This window comes from Bombyx mori, chromosome 5 (assembly GCF_030269925.1).
Source record: "Bombyx mori chromosome 5, ASM3026992v2".
Lineage (NCBI taxonomy): Eukaryota > Metazoa > Arthropoda > Insecta > Lepidoptera > Bombycidae > Bombyx > Bombyx mori.
In genome coordinates this window covers 15,457,764-15,485,243 of record NC_085111.1, presented here as the reverse complement: position 1 = coordinate 15,485,243, position 27,480 = coordinate 15,457,764, and the positions used below count along the sequence as shown (strand labels likewise).

Sequence of the window (27,480 nt, the reverse complement as noted above, 5' to 3'; positions counted from 1 at the left end):
GGGTATCCCGGAACACTAGCTGCATCGCCCGGGTGGCCTGGTATGGTGGCCGTACCGAGGAGATCGGCGTCGTTGGTCGTCGATAATCACGTCCACTACCTATCGGTCGGCCGTCCTCGGAGTGGCACCGCGAGTCTGGTTGTAGTGTTGACCGCGGGAACCCCATACTCTGATCGGGTTCTGACCCCAGACGGAGATCCGACGTCAGGTGTAAGAGGGCAGGGGAGTGTTTTTGCGGTAGGGCCCTAAAACTCCTTGGGCCCGCGCTCTGCTCCCAACATCTGCAGATCGTCAAGTCCCAAATACCCCGCGTGCCCCCTAGGCGCGGAGACCTCGCAAGAGGTTCGGCCACTGGCCCAAAAAAAAAATAAGTCTGATTTATCCTTAAAGACGTGTCTAAGGCGTTGACGGTTACTGGCGCCTGCGTGATTAGGATTCGGGGAGTAGTCAGTGGTGGCAACGATAAGGCGATTATCATGAAGCATAGCCTTATCGAAGTAGCGTTCCGACGCTGACTGTAAAGTCAGTGAGTGTTTCTGGATTGATTCGAGGCCCAAGTCGTCGTGTAGGTCAACGTTCCCCACGAACCACGGAGACCAATTAAGGTGACGCAATAGTGGCAAATGAAAAAATAAAAAACAGTGCTTTAAGCTACCACACTTCATTTAACCTAACATACTTTACTCTGTTCAAAACTACTTTAATCATATAATTTCCTATTCTTACCTTAGCGCTATCTCGGTCCTCAAGTTCATCCTCAAGTTCTTCGGGCACATCACTCGTAATGAGGACTCCATTGAGCGGTTGGTGGTGCAAGGGAAAGTCGAGGGCAAAAGATCTCGCGGACGATCTCCAACACGATGGACCGACCTCATAAAAACTGTGACTCACTCCAACATAAATGATTGCTCTCTCACTCTGCGAAACATAGTGCCACATGGCATCACATCGCGAGAGCATCGGTATCGCAGGATCCGACTGATGCATGACCACGACCACTCTGTCAAGAGTGTACGAATAGGAAGAGACATCTCGGTGAGTCTCAACGACAACTTGCTGTTAAGAGGTGGCCACTTTTTCAATTTGTCCCCGATACACGACGGTGCTGCTTACCTCTACCATCCATATTTTCCGACTTCCTCTAAATAGGCTGAAGTCTTTCTACGTAAATGTGGTAGTGGCCTTTTTAGTCGCTTTAACCTGTTAAAGCTTAATTTGATTCTTCCCAAAAAGTCTATTGAGCTCTTCGGAAATTCTTATAATTTTCAAAATAGACATCGAATCGATCTTTTTATAAAAACTTAAAAGCACAGATAAGATGTTTAAATACAGGAACTTAAAAGATTTGGATGTATGGTGTACGTTCTATTGCCAGTCCTAATGATGTTTAAAAAAAGTAAATAAAGACAGACAACTGAGACAACATGACAACACGGTCAACACGTGTTTGCATATTTCATTAAAGTACATAAATATGGTTAAACTAAGACAAAATTATTACATCAAAAATCATTGAACTCTTGTGTCTTTTTACGATATTTAAGTTACATTTATTTGTGGATTGTCTATTATTATTTGGCAACTGTTTCTAACTTTTTGTTCTATTTTTGAACCATTAATCACAATGAGAAAATAATAACACAAGCTCCTCACTAAAACAGAAATTATTAGAGGTGATTTTGTGGTTACTTTTCGTCGAGCTTTACTAAATATCAAATAAAAATGAATTCAGGTCGCACCCTTCCAAATGTTTTAGTAACTGGTTTGTATTAAATTCAAATCAATAATTGAATATAAACCGCCAGACGATTCTAAACTGTTAACTAATTTTATTTTGAATAACATAGGTACTCCTGGAGTAGGTAAGTCCACATTGTGCAGAAATTTAGCTGACCGAACTAAATTCGCTTGGAGGGATGTATCAAATATCGCCCAAGAACACAATTGCTTGGATGAATATGATCCTGAATATCAATGCCCGTTTTTGAATGAAGATAAGGTGCTTACATCCACAAAACTTCTATAATCTAGTCTAAATTGTATAAAGTCTTTTTGTATTAAGTACACGGATGATGATGAACTTTAAGTAAAATTAAATTTCCCCTATGATTTTGAGCATTGGATTAAATAAATTGTAAATAAAAAAATTGTATGGCAGATTAGTTCACTTACAAAATCATCATAATGTTACTAAATGGTATTGACAATATAGTAAAATAATGATGAACAGATTGAAACATAACAAATTGTTGATAAGTCCACCTTTTTTTTTACTTATGATTAGTCTTCTAATAATGAAATCAATTTATTTATTCTTAAAATCATGGCTTAGATATTAATAACTTATGATAAAAAAAAACTTTTATATCCAACTATGATAGTAAAAAGTTTAGATTGGAAATTTAAGGCCACTGCAATAAAGACACCTTACATTTAATATAAATCAAACCTGTGCTGCCTTGCTGGCCGAACTATGATCTGATCATCAAAGGATCACCCACTAGATTAATTGGAAGATTGCCTGAAATTTCATCAAAATCTTTACAGACATTTAAAAATTTAGAAAGAACTCTTAGTTTTATATAAACTAAATATATAAATATATCATCAGTGTCGAGTGTTAAGCGAAATATTGCTTAAACCAAATAGCTTCTCACCCCTCTATATACAATTGGTATTTATTACATGTACAACATATCAAGAAGCTTGCCTAAAATTGATTAAACACGAAATTGCTACATGAATGTTTTCAGTTGCTGGACATTATGGAGGGTATGATGGCAAAAGGAGGAAACATAGTTGACTATCACAGTTGTGATTTTTTCCCTGAGCGGTGGTTTGATGGTGTATTTGTTATACGGTGCAACAATACAACACTTTATGATAGACTTGCAGCTAGGTACAGTGTCACTACTTACTTTAATTCTATTTATCAAATGCACTATTTTATTTATCAACCTGATAATGAAAAGTTAAATCAGTAGTAGAGTCAGTTCAGTCATCAGTTTTTCTTTTAATTTAAGCAAGATTAATATAATTTTTCAATTTTGTTTTAAAAAGACATTTTTTTATCAGGGGCTACACAGGCAAAAAACTTGAAGACAATATTCAATGCGAGATCTTTGCCACAATTTTAGATGAAGCTCAGTCATCATATAAACCGGTGATAATCCACGAATTACAAAATGACACTGAGGAACAGATACAGAAAAATGTTGATACTATTGTTGCATGGATAGAGAGGTGGAAAGAAGAAAATATATAGTTTTCATTATAAATGTATTTTTTTTTGCTGTAACTAAATGTGTTAATGATGGTGCTCACTGCTCACATGACTAATAAATTCGAAGTTTAATAATTAGAAATCTGTTGTAAATATAGAAAGTAGGAATTTTAAAGAGGTGTCAAAAAGGAATTGATCTCATGTCTAAAACATACGATCTCATGTCTAAAACATACTAGATTAGCATGCATTAACCTATTGTAGGATTTTTTGTACTATAAAAAAATGCAGTATAATAAAACCAGTTAATATTAGTAAATAAATAATACACAGTTTTATAAATACAACCTAGTTTATTATTATTCACTGACATAATGTAAGAAAATGCAATCAAACTTACTGTATTTAGAACAATTTTAATTATAAATGGACATCTCAACTTATGTAACTAATTTATCACCCACAAGTCGAGGTTTATCAGTACACAACATATGACAACACTAGCGATTTTTATAAAAATGTTTATTATTTCCTTACCAAAAGGTCTAAAATGCTATCATACATTTGTGCCCCGTACACTGAAAGCAATGAGAGATGAAACTGTGTTTATGCATCTGTGTTATTTTGTAAATCTAGTAAAGTTATCCTAGACCTGTTATCAGTAAATATGATGGTTAATGAATGCAACATTACTATTGCAAGAGGAACGACAATGTCTCTGTACCCAAAGAATGCTTTTCATATCTGCTTTCCCTTGGACAGATATAACACACATAAACTCAGAAGTCATATTTCATTGTTTTTCACATTACATTCATCCTTCACACAAATACACACGCAGATCTTTCATGGAAAGTTTTGAATCACAACAGCACGCCTACAACTCTTCCTTTCCTTGTTTGGCGTTACCCTTTCTGTCCCAGCCCTTAAGTTCGCTTGTGGCTTGTTCAGAAACATACTTGATGAAGTCCTCTAGAGCACGTCCTCCCTGGAAGAAAACGTATCGTTAAATGCGTCAACAACTAATTTTCGAAACTGTTCATACAATTATTGAATACTAGCGACCCGCCCTCGCTTCGCTTCGGAAACATTAAAACACACATGAAACCAAAAATATAAAAAATAAAAAAAATTAAAAAAAGTAGCCTATGTTCATCAGGGACAATGTCGGCTTCTAATGGAAAAATAATTTTTCAAATCGGTCCAGTAGTTCCGGAGCCTATTCGAAACAAACAAACAAACAAATCTTTCCTCTTTACAATATAAGTATAGATTCAAAGAATCTTAATCGGAAATTTGCTGAGACAAAGTCACAGCAGTCACACTAACTGAGCTAATGTTGAATGTCACTGGTATGTTGCAGTGCAGACTATCAAAATGAAGTTCAGGACAACAATTGGAATGGCAGGGCCAAACATCTGATAACAAATGAATAAATCTTTTCTGAGAGACGAGATCCACTGTAGCTGTAGTAATAATAAATCACCACATCTTCCTCTTGAAGTATTTGCTAACAAATTACAAAACCCTGTGATAAGATCCATAGAAAATTTGTAGTAGGCGTGTTCATTTTGGATGGCCTGATCAGGCCAAACCTGTCCATTTCTGTCACTGATTAATCTATTCGTTTAGTCTGATGGACTGGATGAGTTGTTCCCACTAAGAGTTATTATTCCAGTGCATCAGAATTATTGAGTGTCTCTTGGCCATGTTCTGGACCTGCCCCACTATTAGCTTGTAAAAAAAACTAAAGATTTCACTATAACTTACATTATATCTCTGAGGTTTCTTGGAGCTGTCCTTAGGCTTCCAGAAGATTGTGGGGAAGCCGGAAACGTCGAATTGTGATTTGGGCCAGTCATTTGCAGTTGCATCGATCTTAATGATGTCAACTTCTTCATCTTTCAACTAATGGACAAAGAACAATATTTAACTAAAGGTCAAGGCAATTATCGAATTAAGTTAATAAGTATATATTTTCCATAATTGTGAACCTCCTACTTATTTATATATGTAAAAATAAATTAAACAAATTTGAATATTTCATAAACGAATTTGACAAAAATATTTTAATAAAATTAGGATGCTTTTAGTTTTGCCTGTACTTGTTAAGACTATGGGCTTTTATAGTGAACTATAAGGAGATAACATGTTTGGACATGCAAAAAGTATATTTGGTGACATTCAAATTGTAATAAATCACATATTATAAAATATTATAAGCTCACCTTTTCACCAAGCTCTTCCCAGACGGGAGCAAGCTTCTGACAGTGTCCGCACCATGGCGCATAGAATTCTATGAGTGCGTCCCTGTTGCTGTCCGTGACCAGTTCCTTGAAGTTCTTGCCGACGGCTACCTTCACTGGGCCGTCGTTTTCCGGTATGGCCTCGGATTTCACGAATGGCTCCAGCTTGCCATCGAGCAGGTCCTTTGTGAACGTTAGTAGATTTTCGATGCTGCAATTTGAAACAACACATTGATGTGTTATTAAATTGTATTGGTCCCCAGCATACCATAGATATTGTTAAAATTTTATTAAGTGTACAATTGACATCGGGAGAGAAATTCTGAATTTTAAATCAAAGTTTCTTTACCGGGCTTACATAGGCTTGTTTCTTTTTTCACCTTCTAACTACTTTAGGGCTGAGTATGATAATTACGAGCATTTGGTTCCCAAGGAATAATAAATGTGGCAATAGCAATACATAAATTATTATTATTAAAGTAATTTAAAAGTTTGATAGCTTACTAAAATACTATAGAAATTCCAGGTAATCATTATCTCACATCAATTTAAAGAATTACTCTATTAACAAACATATTAAAATGATACAATTAATGTTCATGTTATAATAAATCCATTAATAATAATAAAAAGCAATACATAAGTAGTACTAGGTTATGTAAATGCAGATACCTAAATCAATACTGATTTTATTTTCTTCGGTTTACTTAGTAATAATTAAAACTCTTTGTACAGTTTAATCTCGCGTTTTTATTGAGTGTTATTGTATTGTTTCCGACTTTTTTGGAATGCTTTATAGTTTTCGTGGTCTCTTTTTTTTTCTCCTACCTATGCTGATAGCCTTGAGAGGCTAATTCAGCTTCACCCTAACGTTTGTAGGTGAGCTCACGGAGCTCAAGCCGGAGAGTTGCTAACACTGACCCTAGCAAGAGCAGTGCTTCGCAGAATCTACCACCGGATCGGAAACGCGACCCACTGAGAAGATCCGGCGAGAAACTCAGTGGGCTCTCTATGGGTTAATTCGTCGCTCGACGAGGCCGGTGGCCGGTGCTTGTGGTGCCTAAAAGCACCGTTAATGGTTCAGGAGGATCCGTAATGACGTGCTTTGGGCGACGTCGACGGTTTACCATTCGGTCTACAGGGTCGGGTATGTAGTTTCCAGCGGCCACGACAAGAGGGTTCTCATGTCGTGCCGCCTTCGCAAAGTGGCGCAGCGATGCAGACTGTAGATACTTACTGACGGAGTCGAGCACCAGCTCATCGTGGAGATCCACGTTCCTCAGGAACCATGGTGCTATTCGTGGTCTCACGGATGACTGTTAATTGTTGAAGTTTGAATATTATGCTAACTACCTACAGTCAATTTTTTTATGACCACTATTTCTTAAACTTTCACGTTTCACACAGAACGGAATGTAACGTGATAAATATCGACGAATAACACCACAGTTGTGGGTTAATCGTCCGGGCCACGAAAACTGTATAACATTCGAAACGTTGGAAACGATAATATAATGGCACAAACAAATATATTGAACTGTAAAAAGTAATTTTAATTATAATACTGAGCAGCCTTGCTTTATTATTAATTATAATTTATGAGGCATAAAATAATTCTCATAATGCGTGAACAAAAAATCTGAAAATGCATAAAGAGTAATTTTTATATTTGCTTATGAAAACAGAAAATTGGTTTACATTTTCTAAACATCATTTCAAAGTTATAAACGTACATAATTATACCGAGCCGTAAATTTGGAATGAGTATAAACTTTAAACAAGTGAAGCGTGAACCACAAAGATAAGACCGTTACACGAATACCGTGAATTTAATTACCTATTCGAAACTAATGGAGGTGTCACACGTGTCAAGTCGTGCGCGCCAAGTCGTTTAAAATATCGATAATCAAATTTAGTAGGTACGAAATTTGACTATCGATTTTTTACGACTTTGAAATACTTTTAAGTCTCGGGGGTTTTCAACTAGGAATTGCGGTGCGAGAATACCAATTAATTTCTTACGAATTTACGAATACCAATTAATTTTGATCTCTAATAAATAAATTAACGATTGTTTTTTTCCTTCTGTTATCTATAAATTAGCTAATAGTGTTTCCCTAATTAAAAATGTTGCCTTTTACAATTTATTTACTTTATTGTTAGGAGCATATCAATAAATGCATCTATTTTTTTATTGATGAATATTTTGTATATTATTCCAATATATATTTAACACGTGATGTTATATACACACGTACCTATAGACTATAACGATAACCTTTGCGAAAAACTAACCGCTTCATGGTATAGGAGTGAGATTTTTATCAGCACATGGAGTGGGCACGTGACTACTCTTACAGAGAAGTGCGAGTTTTTTAACGTTCTCGATCGCGTAAAAGTTAACTCAGATTTGTATGGAATTGGAACGTTTACCTATGTTTGCCGCTAGAGGCGCTGTTCCAACTCCATACAAAATTGAGTTAACTTTTACGCTATCGAGAACGTTAAAAAACTCGCACTAAGCAAACAGGATAGAGCATCCCCTCTTTCTCCCATCTTATAGCTCTCGTGTTAGTGAACACGACATCGGTCAAACTGCCTACTACCAACTGCTCATCGGCTCTGCCTCTGGCATTGCTGAAGTCCATGGGCGACGGTAAGCACTCACCATCAGGTGGGCCGTGTGCTCGTCTGCCTACAAGGGCAATAAAAAAATAAAAAAAAGCAGCTGGCGTACCTGAACTCCGCGCTCATGACGAATTTGTTTCCGTCTGCGTCGCGGCCGGCCACTACGGGCTTGTCGCCTTTAGCGAAGTCGATGCCGAACTCGTTGAGCTCGTGCGTGAAGTCGTCCTTGTCGCTGACTGCGAACGTCGCCTCGGTTTGCTCCTTGGCTACCTGTTGATACGTATTCATGTTATTCTCAAACTTTACATCAAAACTCAATCAACTAACAACAATATGAAGGAATAACATCGTGTAATACATACAAATAAATAGCTGTTTGTTAGTCTCGTTAAAACTTGAGAACGGCCGGACCAATTTGGCTAATTTTGGTCTTGAATTCTTTGTGGATGTCCATAGAAGGTTTAAAAGGTAGAAATATAAAAATGCTCCGAACCAAAAATAACAATTTTGTTTTTCTTGTCATGTGGATAGATTCCTTTTGTTTGTTTTAAGTTTATTTTATACAAAAGTTTACATCTTTTATTTATCGATTAAGGCACTACGAAGTCTGCCGGGTCAACTAATTGTGTAATAAAAATCAAACCCGCAAAATTATAATTAGCATAATTACTGAGGTAATGGTAGGACCTTTTGTGAGTCCGCACAGGTAGGTACCGTCACCCTGCTTATCGCCTAAGCAGTAATGCATTTCGGTTTGAAGGGTGGGGCACCCGTTGTAACTATACTGAGACCTTAGAACTTTTATCTCAAGGTGTGGCGCATTTCGTTGTAGATGTCTATGGGCTTTAGTAACCACTTAACATCAGGTGGGTTGTGAGTTCGTCCAACCATCTAAGCAATAAATAAATTAAAAATATGCGTAAATATGTTTTTCGTAAGGAACATTGATATATTATACAAAAAAAAAAAAAAATTTTTTGAATCAAAATTAGTGCAAAAAGATGGAGTTACAGAGATAGTTGACCTCTTTAAATTAAACAAAACTACTTAAAAAGCGAATGAAAAAAAACTACCCACATTATGTGTTATATATATGTAGCACAAAATCTACATACCTTGAGGACACGGTTCCTCCAGTAGTTAGTGCCCTTCGGGTTCTTGGTATAATCAACATCATAGTAAGCGACAATAAGGGGGTTGCTGAAATCATGGATGTTGTCCTTTTGGCGAACGCCGACCAGACCGTGACTGGGGAGAAAATATCGATCTTAGTAACCAAAGAATAAAACCTTTATTTAATCTGAGACCAAATGTGTGTCTAACGACGTTACTATAAAAGTAGCCAATGTTTGTCCATATAATATCAGATATATGCCGTTAAGCGGTTTCGGAGATTGGCTGGAACAAACAGACAGACATTTATTTTATAAGCATCGTATATATTTTCATATATACTATCACATACATGATCAAACCGAAAATAAAGGGATGCATTGAATGCTTCAGTTATTGATAAATATTAGTTACAACTTTGAAAACGAAGACCTGTTTGTCTACACAAAATCTAAACTTGCCGCATCCTAGTCTCCTTTCTAGAACTTTTCCAAGTCAATACTCGAAGAAGCCCGAAGCTTATTTTCCTATTGATTTCTAGAAATAGTACTTTTAGATACATAGCTTGCTCAGATTCTTCAATGGGTTCTTGTATGCTTCATTGTGGATTCCATTGTTCAGGGAATGACTGAATCGCATTAGCTGACAAATGTCATTAGCGAAGATGGAAAAACAACCCAATCTCTCATTCTCATAGGGCTCATTTTGTGTTGGTCATTTAAATTTAAAACACTCACTAGTTCTCCTTGATGAAAGCTTTGAGTGACACTTTCTCGGTGTCTCCGTCGAAGGCAACAGATGAGTCTTCAAACTTGTTCTGGAGTCGCTTGGGACGATACAAGACCACATTGTTTCTGTAAACAATAGAAAAACATAATATGAACCTGTTTTTACACGATACTTTGCACGTCTATTAGGTTACAGCTAAAACAATTATACGTCACGCTCTTCCACAGATTACTGTCCACTCGTTGTTTAAAAGAAAATGATTAGCGTAAAAACTTGAATTCAATGGAAATTAATTAAAAAAAAAACAGTTATTCATTTCTTATAAATCAATTTGTTAAAGCCATGTAATATGTATGTAATTGCGGGAAATCATGTAAATCCGTGAAAACTTCGGACCATTTTCACAACCGTCAATAATTCCTAGTGTAGACATAACACGTGTATGTACTAATTGATAAATGGTCATTGACATCGCTACAGAGAATTAACGTGAAACTTGATAAGAACTTATTGTTCGATGCTATAACTTTGAAATACTCAATGGTACGAATAAAAAATTTAAAGCTCTTGCGTAACTATAAACTCACTTACTGTACTATAATCCAACAAAGTTAAAAGCCTATAACCCTAAAAGAGATCAGAAAATCACCTACGATTTCCCAATATGTTTATTTTACAACTATAATTAACAGACTGAACTCATAAGCGATATAGTTTTCGTTTTTTGCGATCTTCCAGAATTAAAGACGCAATGATCAATACTTTTAAAGTTTCAGTAGTCCGTGTGATCATGAAAAATGTAATTTTTTTCCCTACCATTTTTAGGGGGCTAATCTAGGTTCGCGCGGACGGAGAAAAATTTAAAGTATTAATGTTATTTAGAAAAAAAAAAAGTGTCATCTAGCCTCTTTAAACCAATTTTTGTGAAGAATTTCCTTCTCAAATATAATATCATGATAACATAGTTTCTTAGTCGCGCTGTCACTCAAAACACGGTGCGTTTACTGATTATCTCAATTCGAATCACTAACGTGTTATCATCTATCATATTATTCTTGTCATTCGTATCATAAGCTTCGACTTACAGAAGTCATGTTGTTATATTTATTATTTCTAAGAATAAATTTCTGTAAGTCAAAGAATAATTAAAGAATAATTATATATATAAAGAATAAATATTATTTCTAAGAATAAATATAACATTACATAATTTCTTGAAATCGTTGCCCGCTTTTAAAAATGTTTAAATTATGTTACAAAGCGGAGTAGAGAACATACCGCGTAGGTACTACACCTTCAATAACATATTTTACTTATTGTTTCAAACTTATTTAAATTAGAAATACAGTTTTAATAGATTCTTGGCATAATATCGGCAAGCTAGCAGCACAAGTATAACCCGCTTTCATATTAATAAATAACTCGAATTTGTCATCGATTTACTGTTCATTCCCACCACAATATTATAATGATGAATTTTTTTTTTTTTTTTTTTTTTCTTTGTAGGCAGACGAGCATACGGCCCACCTGATGGTAAGTGGTCACCGTCGCTCATGGACGTCAGCAATGCCAGGGGCAGAGCCAAGCCGCTGCCTACCATAAAGAACTCTCCGCAAACCTCGTTTGAAGAAGGACATGTCATAGCACAATACATTCAAATTTAAAGTTTTCAAACAATTTTAATCGTTGTTCGTTAAACACGAAAGAGCAATTTAATGAACTAGAATTTACGTTTATCAGATTCGACAAACAGGAACATTTTAATTTTATCGATATCGGCACTTTAAAAAAAAAAACATGCCGATACGTTATCTACCACTGTTGCATTGCCGATTCCAGAAACAAGCGTGTACTCGCGGTTTCACACAAACGAATGAGAATTTAAACTATTTGGTGGTACATAGTTTTTTTTTTTTTTTGTAGTCCATAGGCAGATTGTTGTTAAGGGGGTACTGTGGACAAAACAGATATGAAGCATGTTCATTCCATGTTTCCGGTGGAAGCGCAGATTTTGCAATAATACATTACGGTTCCGAAGATAAATGGCTATCTGTTAATATGAAGTCGGCGAACTAATATTCACAATAACCGGTTTTCACAACAAAAAAAACGGAGACTTTGAACTCGTGTCCCAGGGTGGGTGGCGGCATTTATGTTGTAGATGCCTGTGAGCTTCCAATAAACACGAAGGGCCGTAAAAGCTGTTCAGTCGCGCTACTCTAGTGGTGACTCTAGTGGTGGTAGTTTAAAAAAAAAGAAAATATATAAGAAAAAACAAAAAAAAGGCCGCTGAGTTTCTTTCGCCGGGTCTTCTCAGGACTGTGGCTTTTTTGGAAACGGTGGTAGAGTTAACATTGTTATTTATATTTTGACATTCAACAAGTGTGTTATGCTGACATCTAAGTTGAAATAAATGATTTTGAATTTGAATTTGGTGCGGTAATTTTGTGCCCCGTTCAACGCTGTAACTCCTACGGAGCACACTACCGTGGCCAAAGGGTTGGACTGTATAAATAGTTTTAATTACGTCTATAACACGGAAGAAGAGAAGAAATAAACGAAACTTGATAACCCTATCAAATTTCACAAAATAGACGTACAACTTATTTGTACGTCTGGTATGTCGTATAATTTATTTAGTCCTTTGAAACATCAAATCACCGAGTCCTACTTGCATAGTTTAATTCATAATTTAATTTACCTACTAAATTGTCCGTGAAAAAGTAGATGAAATTACTACCGTCAACGATAAACGGAGTCCCTCAATATCGACTACGAATCTCAGAGGCACAAGGTCTTATGTGTGCTGTTGAGATAATTTTTCCTTATATAATTAATCTAATAATTACAGTCCAATACCCCACAAATAAAGTAAGAAAACCGTACATGAATCGTATGAAAGAGATTCTTGCAAAAAGATTTCACATTGTTATGTCAAAATGTAATCGTCTTTATCCGACCGCAATGGGGCAACGCAGAGCCGCCGCGGCGATGTCGCCCGATAAATGTCTTGTCGGATCCCCCGTATTTACTTTCCGTGCTTTTAAGTCCTTCAAGCACCAGTCACCGTCTTCGTCGAACTCGTCTATTACGACGAAGAGTTCGACGAGCCACCTAATCCATCTGAGTTTATCGCCGGATCGTTTCAGCGGGGTACGATTCCGATCCCGTGGTAGATTCTGCGAAGCACTGCCCTCGCTAGGACTAGTGTTAGTAAACTCTCTCAGGTTGAGCCCGTGAGCTCACCTACCCGTCTGGGAATAGCTGGACTATCCTCTTAGGCTACGAGCGAATTGGTAAAAAAAAAAGTAAGCATCACCTATCTTAAGAGAAGTTTGAAATTCCTAGTTTGAAATTCATTAGACCTAGTTTGCAATTCATTAGAATTAGTATTACCCCGCTTATAAAACAAAAGTAGCAAAATGCCCATTTGTTGAAACAGGTAAATTGTTGAACTGTAGCACAACATAATGCAGGCTTACCATAAGCCTTTAAGAACTGTGGAACTGTGTAAGAACTTTTGGGTCGTCGTGGCCTAACGGATAAGACGTCCGGTGCATTCGTGTTGAAGCGATGCACCGGTGTTGGAATCCCGCAGGCGGGTACCAATTTTTCTAACGAAATACGTACTCAACAAATGTTCACGACTGACTTCCACGGTGAAGGAATCACATCGTGTAATAAAAATGAAACCCGCAAAATTATAATTTGCGTAATTACTGGTGGTAGGACCTCTTGTGAGTCCGCGCGGGTGGGTACCACCACCCTGCCTATTTCTGCCGTGAAGCAGTAATGCGTTTCGGTTTGAAGGGTGGGGCAGCCGTTGTAACTATACTTGAGACCTTAGAACTTGTATCTCAAGGTGGGTGGCGCATTTACGTTGTGGATGTCTATGGGCTCCAGTAACCACTTAACACCAGGTGGGCTGTGAGCTCGTCCACCCATCTAAGCAATAATAAAAATAAAAAAACTAGTAATCCATAAGAAAACTTAATGTAAGATTTGCTAAAAATCACAAGATGTTTCATCTAAATTTTTTTTTTCTTATTCAGAAATAATATATATTTTTACTATAATCATTTTAGCACTAGGCACATGTATAGAATAATGTAATTTTTTAATTTAAAGATGGAAGAATTGCAGCTGTTTCTACAAAGTTTCACATTAATTATTCTTATTTATATATTAACCATACAACAAACATAGACATTCTCCTTCTGTTTGGTTATCTTTTGTTTGATTTCTTTAGTATACTTCTTTTTAACTCAAGACTGATGAATTGAGAGGATGAATTTCAAAGGAAAATACAATTGCACATTGATTTTTCCCATGATGTTTCAATTTTTAAACATTATTATCACATAGATTATTATTGTAAATACATTAGCAGCTTTCACTGTCGCGTGTCACTAGTGACATGAATTTTCAAGTCTATTCTTGAAGGAATTGTTCTGTTCTTGAATTTTTTACTCAATTCAAGAGTTTCAAGGGAAGCCCTTGTAAATGCTTATTATTAAATATTAAAACGTTTGACAATTCAGATACATCATATCATTGTATATTTTTCCATTCAAACTTTTGTCTTTATTCATATTGATAATAGACTGTAGGCTTATGCATGTTAATTTTAACAGTATTGCCACTGTTTTATATTGTTCAAATATGTGTTAACACATGAGAACAATGTACAGCTGTATTAACATTTATTATGAATAATAAATTACAAGAACATTTGTTAAAATACATAATATATAATTTTAATTGCAAAAAGTTTATATATTAATTACCTACTACAATGTCACTCCTGAACTTAAAGAGTCACATATTTGTGAAGTTCTAATGAATAGGTAAATAAAATTGAACATAATTTACACATGATGTATGTGTGTGTTTAACAATGTCTGATGACACCTTTGAGAAAAACAACATATTGTATTTAAACAATCTCAAACTTTATCATTTTGTACTCATTTAGTGGGTTTGAATACTAAGAAGATTTACACATTGTAATTCACAAAATGTTTTGAACTCTTACTGAATTCATCAAAATTAAATATTAAGACTAAATATTAACACACTAGATGAGCTAAAAAATGTTACAAAATTGTGTTAAAAAAAATTTTTACTTACTTGTATCCGGTTTTTTCAAGAACTTCATTGGCTGATGAATGAGCAAAAGTAACCTCCTCCCTTAATTTGTCAGCTGTTTTCAGGAACTCTCCTTTCAGGTCAGATTCCTTTTCGAAGAATCCGACAACCACTACTTCATCCTTAGAAGTAAAAGCTTCAAAATCAGCTACTGTAAGGAGCTCCTTGGAGCTGGGTCCAACTTGGGCACGCATGTACTTGACAATGCCATCTAGGAAAATATTTTTATTGTTAATTCAGAAGATATTTTCGCTTTCTTTGTACTAGGTATTCACCCTTTTCTATATTCATGTCTCATTAAGTAATGACTTATAAATTTTTTAGAAAGTTAATGCATGCACACGGCAGGCCATTATTGTTTGTAATTTTTACTTCTGAAACAATTTGTTCTAAAGTAATTCTAGAATAATCACTTTAGTTTTAGTTAAATGACATGGCACTTTCGAAACTTACTAGACTCCCTTGGTCCATTGTACTCGGAAGAAAGCTCTCCTTTTCTGAATATTTTCAGTGTAGGATATCCGGACACAGAGAATTGTTCACAAGTACTCTTGCCACCTTCCGTACAGTCTACTTTAGCTAGCGCCACCGGAGGGACATCGGTCTTTAACAGGCCGGCGGCTACCGCATACTCTGGCTTTAGTCTCTTACAATGACCGCACCTTAACAATTTAATCATATTTAAAATCATTTCGCAATCTTTCTAAGGTGTAATTATTTTTTACTAAAAATATATATACTTACCAAGGCGCGTAAAACATGACCAGGGCTGTATCATGTTGAGATAAAACAGCCGAAAAGTCGGAATCTGTAAGATCGAGAACATCCTCCTCGGCCGCTTTACATAAATAAATTATGCCTAATAAAAGAACAAACTTTAGTGATCCGAACATTTTGAATTTAGCCGGTGCTTTTCAACAGAACCGTACTAATTACTCCGCTTTCCAACCGAACCTGACGAATGAAAGTATCAAAGAGAGGACAAGGACCGGAAAATTGAAAATACACGTATGATGCTGCCGATGACATTTGCCGGCTCAGCGTTGGCTGTTTCTGATTGGCTAGTTAAAGCTGCGTTCAGGAAAGTTTCATCTGACTTTGTTTCGTTTTTTTTTTTTAAATAAAAGATAATATGTTTATTGTAATCACTTTCAAACATGAAAAGCTGATCAAAAAATATATTCACAGCTTTTCAAAAAATTTTGAGCATTCTCAAAATTTCATTATTGCCCATATCATTATTGGCCATATCTGGTCAAAAGAGACGTCAAATGTCAGATTCTCAAAGGAAAATTTTCCAATGTTGCAAACCTTGAATTAAAGTCATGTGAACCCTTTTTCGTCATAATTATCTATTTCATATTCCGGTTGATTTGTTACATATCTTTTTCAAATTGGTAATATTCAAAGAGAAAATCTTTAGTCGTATGGAGTTGATTTGAATGAAGAAAATTTCTGCTCAGTTGAAATTGGCTAATGACAAGGGCGGATCCAGGGGGGGGGTCATGGGGGTCATGACCCCCCCCCCTGAGCTGGTTCCAGGACCTAGGTGGACCACATATTGAACATAATGATTTAAGGACACAATACTTAGTCTGGCCATAAATACTGTTACAATTAAAAATAAACAAAATATTACATTTGAATTTGGAATCTGTCATTTTTATATGATTGCTCATTGAGTTTTCTCATTTTGGCGCCAATACATTGTACAATATTTTGCGATATTAAAATGAAGTGGGGTGATAAAGAAAACCGAATCGCTGTGATTGCATTAAGCAAAGTAGGTATGGAGCCAAATGCAATTTTTAAAACTCTCCATACGCTTGGTATTAGTAAAATGTTTGTGTACCGGGCTATTAATAGGTGCAATGAGACCTCTTCTGTTTGTGACAGAATAATATCTAGCCGTCCACGTAGTGTTCGTATGAAAAAGGTGGTCAAAGCAGTAAGTGAAAGAATTCGAAGAAATCCTGTCCGAAAGCAAAAGATTTTATCTCGGGAGATGAAGATAGCACCTAGAACCATGTCGCGTATTTTAAAAGATGACTTAAGACTTGCAGCCTATAAGAGACCTAGTGGTCATTTCTTAACTGATAATTTAAAAGAGAATGGGGGGTAAAATCGAAACAACTACTGTAACGGTACGCAAAGGGAGGTCATAGAAAAATTTTGTTTACGGATGAGAATTTTTTTACAATTGAGCAACATTTTAACAAACAAAAGACCGTATTTATGCTCAAAGCTCTAAGAAAGCTTCCCAATTAGTCGACAGAGTGCAACGTGGGCACTATCCGACTTCAGTGATGGTTTGGTGGGGTATTAGCTATGAAGGAGTGACTGAGCCATACTTTTGTGAAAAAGGTATCAAAACATCGGCACAAGTGTATCAAGATACCATTCTTGAGAAGGTAGTGAAGCCCCTTAACAACACCATGTTCTATAATCAAGAATGGTCCTTCCAGCAAGACTCGGCGCCAGGTCATAAAGCTCGGTCTACGCAGTCTTGGTTGGAAACGAACGTTTCGGACTTCATCAGAGGTGAAGACTGGCCGTCGTCTAGTCCCGATCTTAATCCGCTGGATTATGATTTATGGTCAGTTTTAGAGAGTACGGCTTGCTCTAAACGCCATGATAATTTGGAGTCCCTAAAACAATCCGCACGATTAGCAGTGAAAAATTTTCCCATGGAAAGAGTGCGTGCTTCTATTGATAACTGGCCTCAACGTTTAAAGGATTGCAGCCAATGGAGACCACTTCGAATAAGCTTTTTATACTTTAAATTGTTTTATATTCATGTATTAAACTAACACACTGTAAAAGTAATAAATGTTATTTGCAATAGAAATTTTTATTTTCCTTTGTTTCAGTATTTATGGCAAGACTAGGTATATTGTTGCTCCTTATATTGCTCCTTAATTAATTTAATATAATATAATAACTTTGTATGATGGCAAATTTTTGGGAACGAACACATCGAAAATTTGAATTTTACCGCGCCACACGCGCGCGCTTGTCGACTACGTAACGTCTAGCTAGGCCTAACCTCAAATTGAATCCTAACCTCAATCGGAATCGGAACGACTAAACTTCAACATATCATAACATAGTTCTAAGCTAAAAAAATAAAATTTCTTTATAGCTTTAATGTGCTTATAATCAAATACCTACTTTTTACTTGTATCTATTGTTATCAAAATTAAATTATAAGTTCTTGACTTGACCATGACTATGTGACCCCCTCCTGGCACCAAAGCTGGATCCGCCCTTGGCTAATGACTTATGGTAGATACTTAATTGGGAGAACGTTACTACCCGATAATAAATGGCTATCAGAGTACATTTTTATTTATTTATTGCTTAGATGGATGGACGAGCTCACAGCCCACCTGGGGTTAAGTGGTTACTGGAGTCCATAGACATCTACAACGTAAATGCGCCACCCTCTCGAGATATAAGTTCTAAAGTCTCAGTATAGTAGACACATAGACATCAACATCGTAGCTTACAGTGCAATTGCTTTCCAACCCTTCAAACCTGAACGCTAATACGACTGTGTATTGCCCTTATAAAATAAATGGCTAAATGCATTCCTCTTTGGAGGGTAGGACCTTTAATCATAAAAATGGAAAATTCGTGTTCAAAAGTAATGTATTTTACTTTATTCTGCTCCGATAACTATTTAAAACCAGATAGACCATAAGTCTCTCTACTAATTAAGTGTAATAAAAAAATGCATACTGCTTGACCAGTATAAAATTTAGATCATCGGTAAGTTCTGATTTTTTACATTGCTCTTGTAGACCAACGAGCATACGGTTCACAGGATGGTGAGTGGATACACCTACTCTTGAATATCAGCAATGCCAGGGGCAGAGCCAAACCGCTGCCTACCGCTGAGTTTTCTCTGCAAGCCTCATTTGAAAAACGATATGTCATAGCACTCGGGAAGCACAGTGGAGGGGGAGCTCATTCCAAAGATGGATGGTATGTGGCATAAAATATTTCTGGACACGCACTGTGAACAGACGCAGTGATTCCACCTAGTATGGATGAATTCTTCTGACAGGCAGCACGGTAGTAAAAACGAGATGAAGAGATCATCTCAATCAATATCTCAGAGTGCTCTTTAAGGAATATACAGTAAAAAACATATTGAGAACCGTAGCCATTCCAGAGGCTCCAAACGATCAACAACAATCCGAACGGCGCTCTTCTAAACGGAGTCAAATGGGAGTCGCTGGTATTTGGGAGCCCCAAGCCAGAGGTGGGAGCACTACACCACGCTTCCTTCTCCTAGCGTAAAGAACCACTTCGCTCTTTCCGCTTCGCTCGACTCCCAGGATCCTTAAAGCCAAGTTGACAATCGGAGTCAAAGATAAGCAGGCTATGATTAAATTTGATTGGATTAAACATTGACTCCATTATCTCAGTAATCGTGGAAGGTTGTAAGCATACCCCTTGGAATTGTGGTGCCATGACTAAAACGTCCTTCTGCGCATCAAAGGCACAAAGCTGTGATTGGTTACTGTTTTTTTTTAAATGCCGTGAATATTAAATTCTGAGATCTAGCAACACTTAAAATACCTTCAAATCGACAGTCATAATAGTAATATTTTGTCAGTTGGCTTCGCTGTCAAACAGAAAATGGCAGCAACGAGTGTTGTCGTTCTCGACAGAGGCAACAATACAACATGTACCGTAAATCTTTTCGGTGAGTGTTAGATTTTATTACTGCATCTTTCAACTACACAACAATAAGACTGAAATAATTTACTGAATTGAACTGTCACTAAGATCATTCGTTATACCACATAACCTCAGTTCTTTATTTATATTTGAAGAGACGCGCGCGTAACTTAAAAAAAAACAACAAATTTTAAATTTATTGGATTTACAATTTGCCTATTGTATGAATGTCCTCGAGTTGAAATTTAAAATGTAATAAGCGCACCTTCGTATGTACCGTGTATTAGGTGTTTAGTTGAGAGGTAACAAGTTTTTTTTTCTGAGTGAATAGAATAGAGTTGTCTGCGGCGAGTCTGACCTTGGCTATTGGATTGTAGGAAGTAAACTGTAGATACTTTTAAATTGTAGGTTGGTATTTGATGTACTCACAAAAAAAAACCAAAGGTAAGATCAGTGATTAGTTTCAGAATCTGATCAATAACAGTGTGATATTAAACTTTTAAAACTTCATAAAAATAATTATTTGATGTTAGTTAACTTATGATGGCTTGAAGTCCAACCATATATAAATATAAAAGCCATAATTAATGTACCAAACTTTTCCAAAAAGAAATAAAAAAATCCAAGAAATTTTAAAATGTAATTTGGGTTAAAACATTTTTAAAGGAACCTAGTTTGAATGATTCAATGTAACAATAAAGCACCATTTTGGGCGCAGAAATTAAAATTACCAGAATCTATACATGTACTTTTTTTAATATTGTAATTAAAATTAATTATATTGAATAAAATTGGAAATATGATAACTAATAAAAACAATCTCTCCTAGGTGCTACTGTAGTGTCATGGAGGGTGAACAACCAAGAGCAATTATTTGTTAGGTAAGTAAAAATAAGAAGTTTTAATTACAAATATTAATTTATTAATTGACACAACTTGAAACGCTTGAAAGTAATGTAATTTATGTAAAAACAATGTAAATTGAGTAGTAATGCCATAAACTAACCAAGAATATTAATATTCTGTTATTTTATATTTTAAAAAAACTTCGGTCGAATTTGCAAAATACAATGCAGTTTTTAATAAACTTCATGCACACATTCACACAAAAGTCATTTCACTATCTTAGCCAGCTACACCTTTTATAGTAGGCAGCGGCTTGGCTCTGCCCCTGACATTGCTGAAGTCCATGGGCGACAGTAACCACCCGCCATTAGGTGGGCCGTGTGCACGTCCGCCTACAAGGGCAATAAAAAAACATGGTGTGCAATCGAATAATATGTAAACCCTGATCTTGGCCAAGTTTATCAACATATTGATATTAACCATATTTTAATGTTACGAATGGACCAACAGGATTTTGGTCCACCTGATATTAAGCAAGTAGTTATTGGGGCCACAAAATTGGGGCACATCGTAAATACCACCACCCACTACAAAGCATAAAATGAAAATCATAATATATATATATAGTATTTGTCTGTCTCATACTCCCAAAACTGAAACGCATGATTGCTTGCTGAAGAAACCGGCAGGAATAGTGGTATCTACCCGTGTAGCTGACATTACGCCATACCGTCAGTATTACGCAAGCAAAAAAAAAAAAAATTAATTTGATGATTTTCTTACACGACGTTTTTTCTTTATCGTGGAAGGCATTCTTAAGCAAATGTCACGTACGTATTTATGGAAGAAAATATAGGTAGGAAGTATACACGTGTGTAGGTAGGTAAAAACCCTCCCACCATGTGATTATTACATACATTTACCAAAAACATTTTTCATATTCTTCAACGTGCTTGCAAGCTTTGAAAGAAGTCCTTTTTATTCTTTTACTAATTGTAATCGCCGAGGCTTATAAAAAAAGGGCAATAAATGCAATAAAAAAAAAAAATAATTAAAGTAGGCACTCCATACTAGATATACGTTACTTAAATTGAATAATAATTAAAATTCATTAAAAGCTGTCTTGTAAAATTTATTAATAATTTTACGTCATAAATCTATCTATGACAAGTACCGATACGGTATGGTTATAATTCATAGATTTAAAAAAATATTCATATATATATTTACATATCATAAAACTTTATATGCATTAATCAAATTATTGAGCTAGTCAATTGCCGGGTTCAATGTACAAAACCTTTCGACTGTAAAGTTTATTATATCAAAAAAATATTAACACCACACCAAAACTTTTCCAATTTATTTGACAATATTTGAATTGCATTATATTCGTGCGCGCGCGTATGTGTGTGCAGGTTTATCATTATTATTATTTTCTAATAATTTTTGGTAAATCAACAAAGCAAAGTCGCAAATAATTCGATTTTGCGTAATATAATTTAACTGAGACGAAGTCTGTATTAATATTCATTGACTTGACTGTATTTAGCAACAAAAAGAAAATTAATGCTCGAATGAGCGTTACCTAACGTTTTTTTCTTGCGGGATTTGGTAGCGTCGATACCGGTGATGGAAAACATTTTGAGGTAACCAAGAAAGACAATATCCAAACAACCTACCTTAGTTCTTGGATATGTTATCTTCAATGCTTGTGAGATATTATAATCGCTACTTGTGATACAATAAAAGATTATCATTAAACATTTTACTGGTGGTAGGACCTCTTGTGAGTCCGCGCGAGTAGGTACCACCGCCCTGCCTATTTCTGCCGTGAAACAGTAATGCGTTTCGGTTTGAAGGGTGGGGCAGCCGTTGTAACTATACTGAGATCTTAGAACTTATATCTCAAGGTGGGTGGCGCATTTACGTTGTAGATGTCCATGGGCTCCAGTAACCACTTTACACCAGGTGGGCTGTGAGCTCGTCCACCCATCTAAGCAATAAAAAAAAAAAACATAGACCAAGTTTTAGCGGAACTTGCGTCACAACAATAAATGATCGATGTTCTTCGTTAGAAGGTTAAAGAATAACAACATAAAAGCTATCACAAAATGAAACTCTTCTTTTCAATGGTTTTCGGCTAAACGAATTATATTGTTTAACGTATAGCAATCGTTTGACGTCACATTTGATGGTTTGATCTACGGATGTTACAAGTACCTCTTTAGTATCATAATGCAGGTTGCAGATCACGACCTAAGCTACGTCACTACCTCAGTTCGTATTGCTTAGGTAATCATCACAGATAAACTACAAAAGTCCATTACTGTCCATAGTTTGGGTCGAGTGTAACGATCATGGGAATTCTCTCAACGTGACAACGTAAAGTATGTAAATTAAAACAGGAGAAGCTAAGTTAGTTTCTTTGCTGATCGAAATCTGCGCGAGTTAAGCTCAGCTTCTCTTGCCACAGTGGCACATCATTGACCAATTGTGATTAGTTCCGTGCGAAACGCAATTAATAGTGAAAGATTGAATCTGTTGATTTATTCAAGGTACGGAATTGTGTTTAAAGTAAGTATTATGTTTATGTTCAATATCTAAATATACCGTATATTTTATATAAATAAATAATTATTTGCCGTGACTGACTTGACTAATTCATTAACGCAGAGCCTGTTGGGCTAGTTGAGAATAAGCGCTGAAATGTAGCATGAAAGTCCGTCATCTATATATTAATACGTGAAGCAAAAACTTTGTATCCCTTTTTACGAGAATTGCGCGGACGGAGGAGTATGAAATTTTTCACACTTATAGAGAATATAGAAAAGAAGTGCACAATGCTAATATTTTTATTAAATAATGCATAAAACATACATTAAATCAATAAAGAAAACATTACACACACTACATACGATGTATTTGACGCACACATGCATGCATACTATTTATTGTCAAACTTTTGTTTTTGATGTCTGTTGTCAAATTGAGATTAAATATTGTTTGTCTTTGTTAATATTTTTTATAGTATAGTCTTGGCGAAATTTGTGATTATAGAAGTATAAAATACAATTATAATAGTGTACAAACTTACAATTCCAATTAATTATAGTCGAATTTCGACTACTGCGGGACCTCTAGTCTATATAATAATACGTGAAGCAAAAACTTTGTACCCCTTTTTACGAAAATTGCGCGGACGGAGGAGTATGAAATTTTCCACACTTATAGAGAATATAGAGAAGGAACTGAGTGCAGAATGTAAAAAATCAATAAAAGAAACATGACACACACGCATATATTATTATATTCTACCTTTATTGTCAAATTTTTGTTATTGTGTAAAATCTGTGGTCAAATTGAGAATAAATTAATTATTGTTTGTCTTAATTAATATTTGTCTAAAGTAGAGTCTTGGCGAAATCTGTGACTATAGAAGTATAGTAGTCTGACAATAGAATCATAATAGTGTACAAACTTATAGTTTCAATTAATAGTAGTCGAATTGCGATTACCGGGGGATCACTAGTTTTCATAGCCAGACGAACGAAATAACATACATCTACTTCTGGTAATTAAATGTACATGATGTACATATATGGTCGTATTTTTAAAGTTACCCATAAAAAGAACAAGGAAGACAGTCAGAGGTTGACTAAGAGAAGTTCATAACTTTTGAAAGAAGAAGCATCAAATTTGACATGAGAGCTTCCCAAAACAAAATTTATACAAATATTATAAATAATGGAAATATAATTACCGGACTTTAAAATACCGTGAAATATCCTGAAGTACTTTTTACTGGTGGTAGGACCTCTTGTGAGTCCGCGCGGGTAGGTACCACCACCCCGCCTATTTCTGCCGTGAAGCAGTAATGCGTTTCGGTTTGAAGGGCGGGGCAGCCGTTGTAACTATACTTGAGACCTTAGAACTTATATCTCAAGGTGGGTGGCGCATTTACATTGTAGATGTCCATGGGCTCCAGTAACCACTAAACACCAGGTGGGCTGTGAGCTCGTCCACCTATCTAAGCAATAAAAAAAAATATATATATATCCTGAAGTACCAGGATAAGCCAGGGGAGGGCGCTACTAGATCATTTTGGCGACAAATGCATGAAATTACTACAGAACTACTTTCACCACACAGATTTGCTGTTACTGTAGCTAGGTTAGCTTAGCTTCAGTATAGCGTATCTCTTGATCTTCAACAAACTTAACAGACAAGATTTACAAAACTGAATAGCGTATTTGCGTGTCGACGGGCAATAAACTATTTGATTGTTAAATCACTAAGTGGAAGTGAGTTTGTGATTTTGCATACTACTTAATATAATCTGGTGGGTCGTCCTATGACGGAAATTCGACCATAACCACGAAAATTTGAAGATGTAAATTTATTTCATGTATTACATTTTCCTTATTGCATTGTGATTGAAAAAAAAAAACTATTTCCCATCAAACTATTGATGCCATTTAAAGCTCCTTATTAGCTAGTACAAAAAAAAGGAAATTTGTCAATAAACACAGGGGAAAATTGTACTTAACTGTTTTATCTTTGCGTATGTATATACATAGTATGTGTTTATCATAACATCTATATTAATATCTGAACTTTGTCACATTTTTCATATTAAAAAGGTTCGATGACATCTAGGTGTTCTATAACTAATGTTTGATATTTATTCTAATTAATTGGTATATCGCTGTTTAGCGACAATAGTAAAATCTGTTCACAATTATTGTTCTTTATTTAGGAAATAGTAGAAATATTTCTGCTATACCTTTGACATTCGCGTTGTCCAATATTTACAATAAACATAATTCACCGCGTAGGCCATATACTCTTCTAACATCGTTCTTCCCAGTCGTAAGCACTCTTGACAGAGTGATCGTGGTCATGCATCAGTCGGATCCTGCGATACCGATGCTCTCGCAATGTGACGCCATGTGGCACTATGTTTCGCAGAGTGAGAGCAATCATTTATGTTGGAGTGAGTCACAGATTTTATGAGGTCGGTCCATCGTGTTGGAGATCGTACGTGAGATCTTTTGCCCCCGACTTTTCCTTGCCCCACCAACCGCTCAATGGAGTCCTCATTACGAGTGATGTGCCCGGAGAACTTGAGGATTCGTATTTGGACTGTTGACATCGTACTAAACTTCATACTAACATCGTACTAAACTTCAATTTTAATTCGCTTTGACGTCCCGTAGTATTTTATCTGGCAAGTCTTAGAAAAAGTTCTTTTCATAAAACGAATAGATGAAGTAATTTGAAATTTTAACTTTAATGAAACTAGGATACGGTCGGGTATTGTGCGTATTGCTAAATGCGCGATCAAATGCGGTGCGGTGAGATCGAAAATAACATCATTGAAAGTTGTAAACTTGATATTTGAATAACATTAATATTTCATCTAGAAAACTGTAAACTCACGTAGGTAGGTAGGTATATTTAAATAATAGTTCAAAACTGAAATGTATTTTGAAATTATAATTTTTTTTGTGTTAAAAAACGAAGCATTTCCTGTCACTTTAATCGTATTTAAGTTATTGTTTTATGTATTTTTATTTATATGTATTTTTAATTTAATATTAGATTATTTTTTTAATGCTTAGTTAAAAATCATGCTTTAATAGCTCTTATATTGTACACTATTCCCCTCTTATACATCGTATTTCTCTCTGATAATGGTTTGCTGGAAGAAAACTCATGAATGAGTTAAGCTCGCCTTTGTACATAGTATTTAGAATTCTTTAAATCTGTTTTTATTGTATTTTCTTTTTGTGTACAATAAGTATAAATAAAATAAAAATAAAGCATTTTTACTAGGCTTCATCATATCACACTTGTGATTTGCGGAGGAGGATACAACTCTTTGATTTAAATCAATCGAGAGCCTTCTCGATCGGAAATACACATCTGGCATTGTGATCTCCGCGTATCCATAGAGACAATCATCTTTGTTCACATCCCTCAGTTAATTGAATACAATAGCATAGGTGCTTACTAGGTATATGCCCCGTATAATTTATGTACATATGTGCATTGATAAGCAGTCGCGAAGCAAGTATCTTCAATAGATTTGTTTTCATCGTATTCTTTCCACAGATTTCTGTTATAAATATCTAATCCGTAAGATAATTCCTATTTCCCCCTCCTATCCATCCCACTAAGCTACACAAGTACATATCTGACTAGTGGGGAATCAACAGAAGCGTAGACATGGTAAGGAGAATGTTACCACCCGAATTTGAGGACTAATATTGTAGTCTCAATAATAAATAAAACTGCTATGCCTTTCTAGATGGTATGAATATGACTGTAGACGCGGCAGAAGTTGGCATAACTTACAAACTCGTGCGTGCTTCCAATTACAACACGTCCTAAAATCGAATAAACCGCTTTCCATGAAAATCTTAATGAAACAAACAAAAGTCTATCGCTCGGTACATAACTAACCTTAAATTATAACATTAATTTGCTTGGATAATTATTAAAAATGCTTGTAAAGCGATCTAAAAAAAGTAACTTACATATTCTAATCTCGCCATTATAACAAGAACTGGAAATAGAAAATTAAATCATTTTTCAAGCGCTAAAAAAGCTAAAGACTAAGGTCAGAAGCTGAGGTGAGCTGTCATTAATTATAATTATTTATTCCGAAAATAACGCTGATAGAACAGCGGGCACACCTAGGTAATTCTAAATCAATTCGTGGCACACGTTATTGTGCGGATGCAATTTGGAAGTTGAGACAAAAACCCGTCTCCGGCCGCGAATGGTTCTAACAAACGACCGAGTGCCGCTAATGATTCTGTGCCACGTATACCTACATGCGGTACACATAGT

General features: G+C 35.6%; 3 protein-coding genes across 3 annotated transcripts in view; 2 read left to right on the top strand and 1 right to left on the bottom strand.

Annotated features, from left to right (window-relative positions):
• Nucleotides 1-1,356: 1,356 nt before the first annotated feature.
• Nucleotides 1,357-3,278, top strand: LOC101735934 (adenylate kinase isoenzyme 6 homolog). Its single transcript, XM_004929966.5, has 4 exons — nucleotides 1,357-1,762; nucleotides 1,848-1,999; nucleotides 2,754-2,899; nucleotides 3,076-3,278. The coding sequence occupies exons 1-4, from the start codon at nucleotides 1,723-1,725 to the stop codon at nucleotides 3,263-3,265; spliced, it is 528 nt and encodes a 175-aa protein (XP_004930023.1). The 5' UTR covers nucleotides 1,357-1,722; the 3' UTR covers nucleotides 3,266-3,278.
• A 278-nt stretch (nucleotides 3,279-3,556) lies between these two features.
• ERp57 (protein disulfide-isomerase like protein ERp57) lies at nucleotides 3,557-16,043 on the bottom strand. Its single transcript, NM_001043532.1, is given in 9 exon segments — nucleotides 3,557-4,211; nucleotides 4,994-5,131; nucleotides 5,452-5,680; nucleotides 8,207-8,367; nucleotides 9,213-9,345; nucleotides 9,948-10,064; nucleotides 15,070-15,298; nucleotides 15,541-15,749; nucleotides 15,832-16,043. Coding segments are annotated over 9 exon segments (1,476 nt in total). The 5' UTR covers nucleotides 15,981-16,043; the 3' UTR covers nucleotides 3,557-4,100.
• Nucleotides 16,044-19,659: 3,616 nt separating this feature from the next.
• Nucleotides 19,660-27,480, top strand: part of LOC101736196 (uncharacterized) — a 36,121-nt gene continuing 28,300 nt past the window's right edge. The window contains exons 1-2 of the mRNA XM_012693836.4: nucleotides 19,660-19,801; nucleotides 20,606-20,657. Coding sequence (XP_012549290.1) covers nucleotides 19,735-19,801; nucleotides 20,606-20,657 — 119 coding nt within the window. The 5' untranslated portion in view covers nucleotides 19,660-19,734. The remainder of the gene's footprint in view (nucleotides 19,802-20,605; nucleotides 20,658-27,480) is intronic.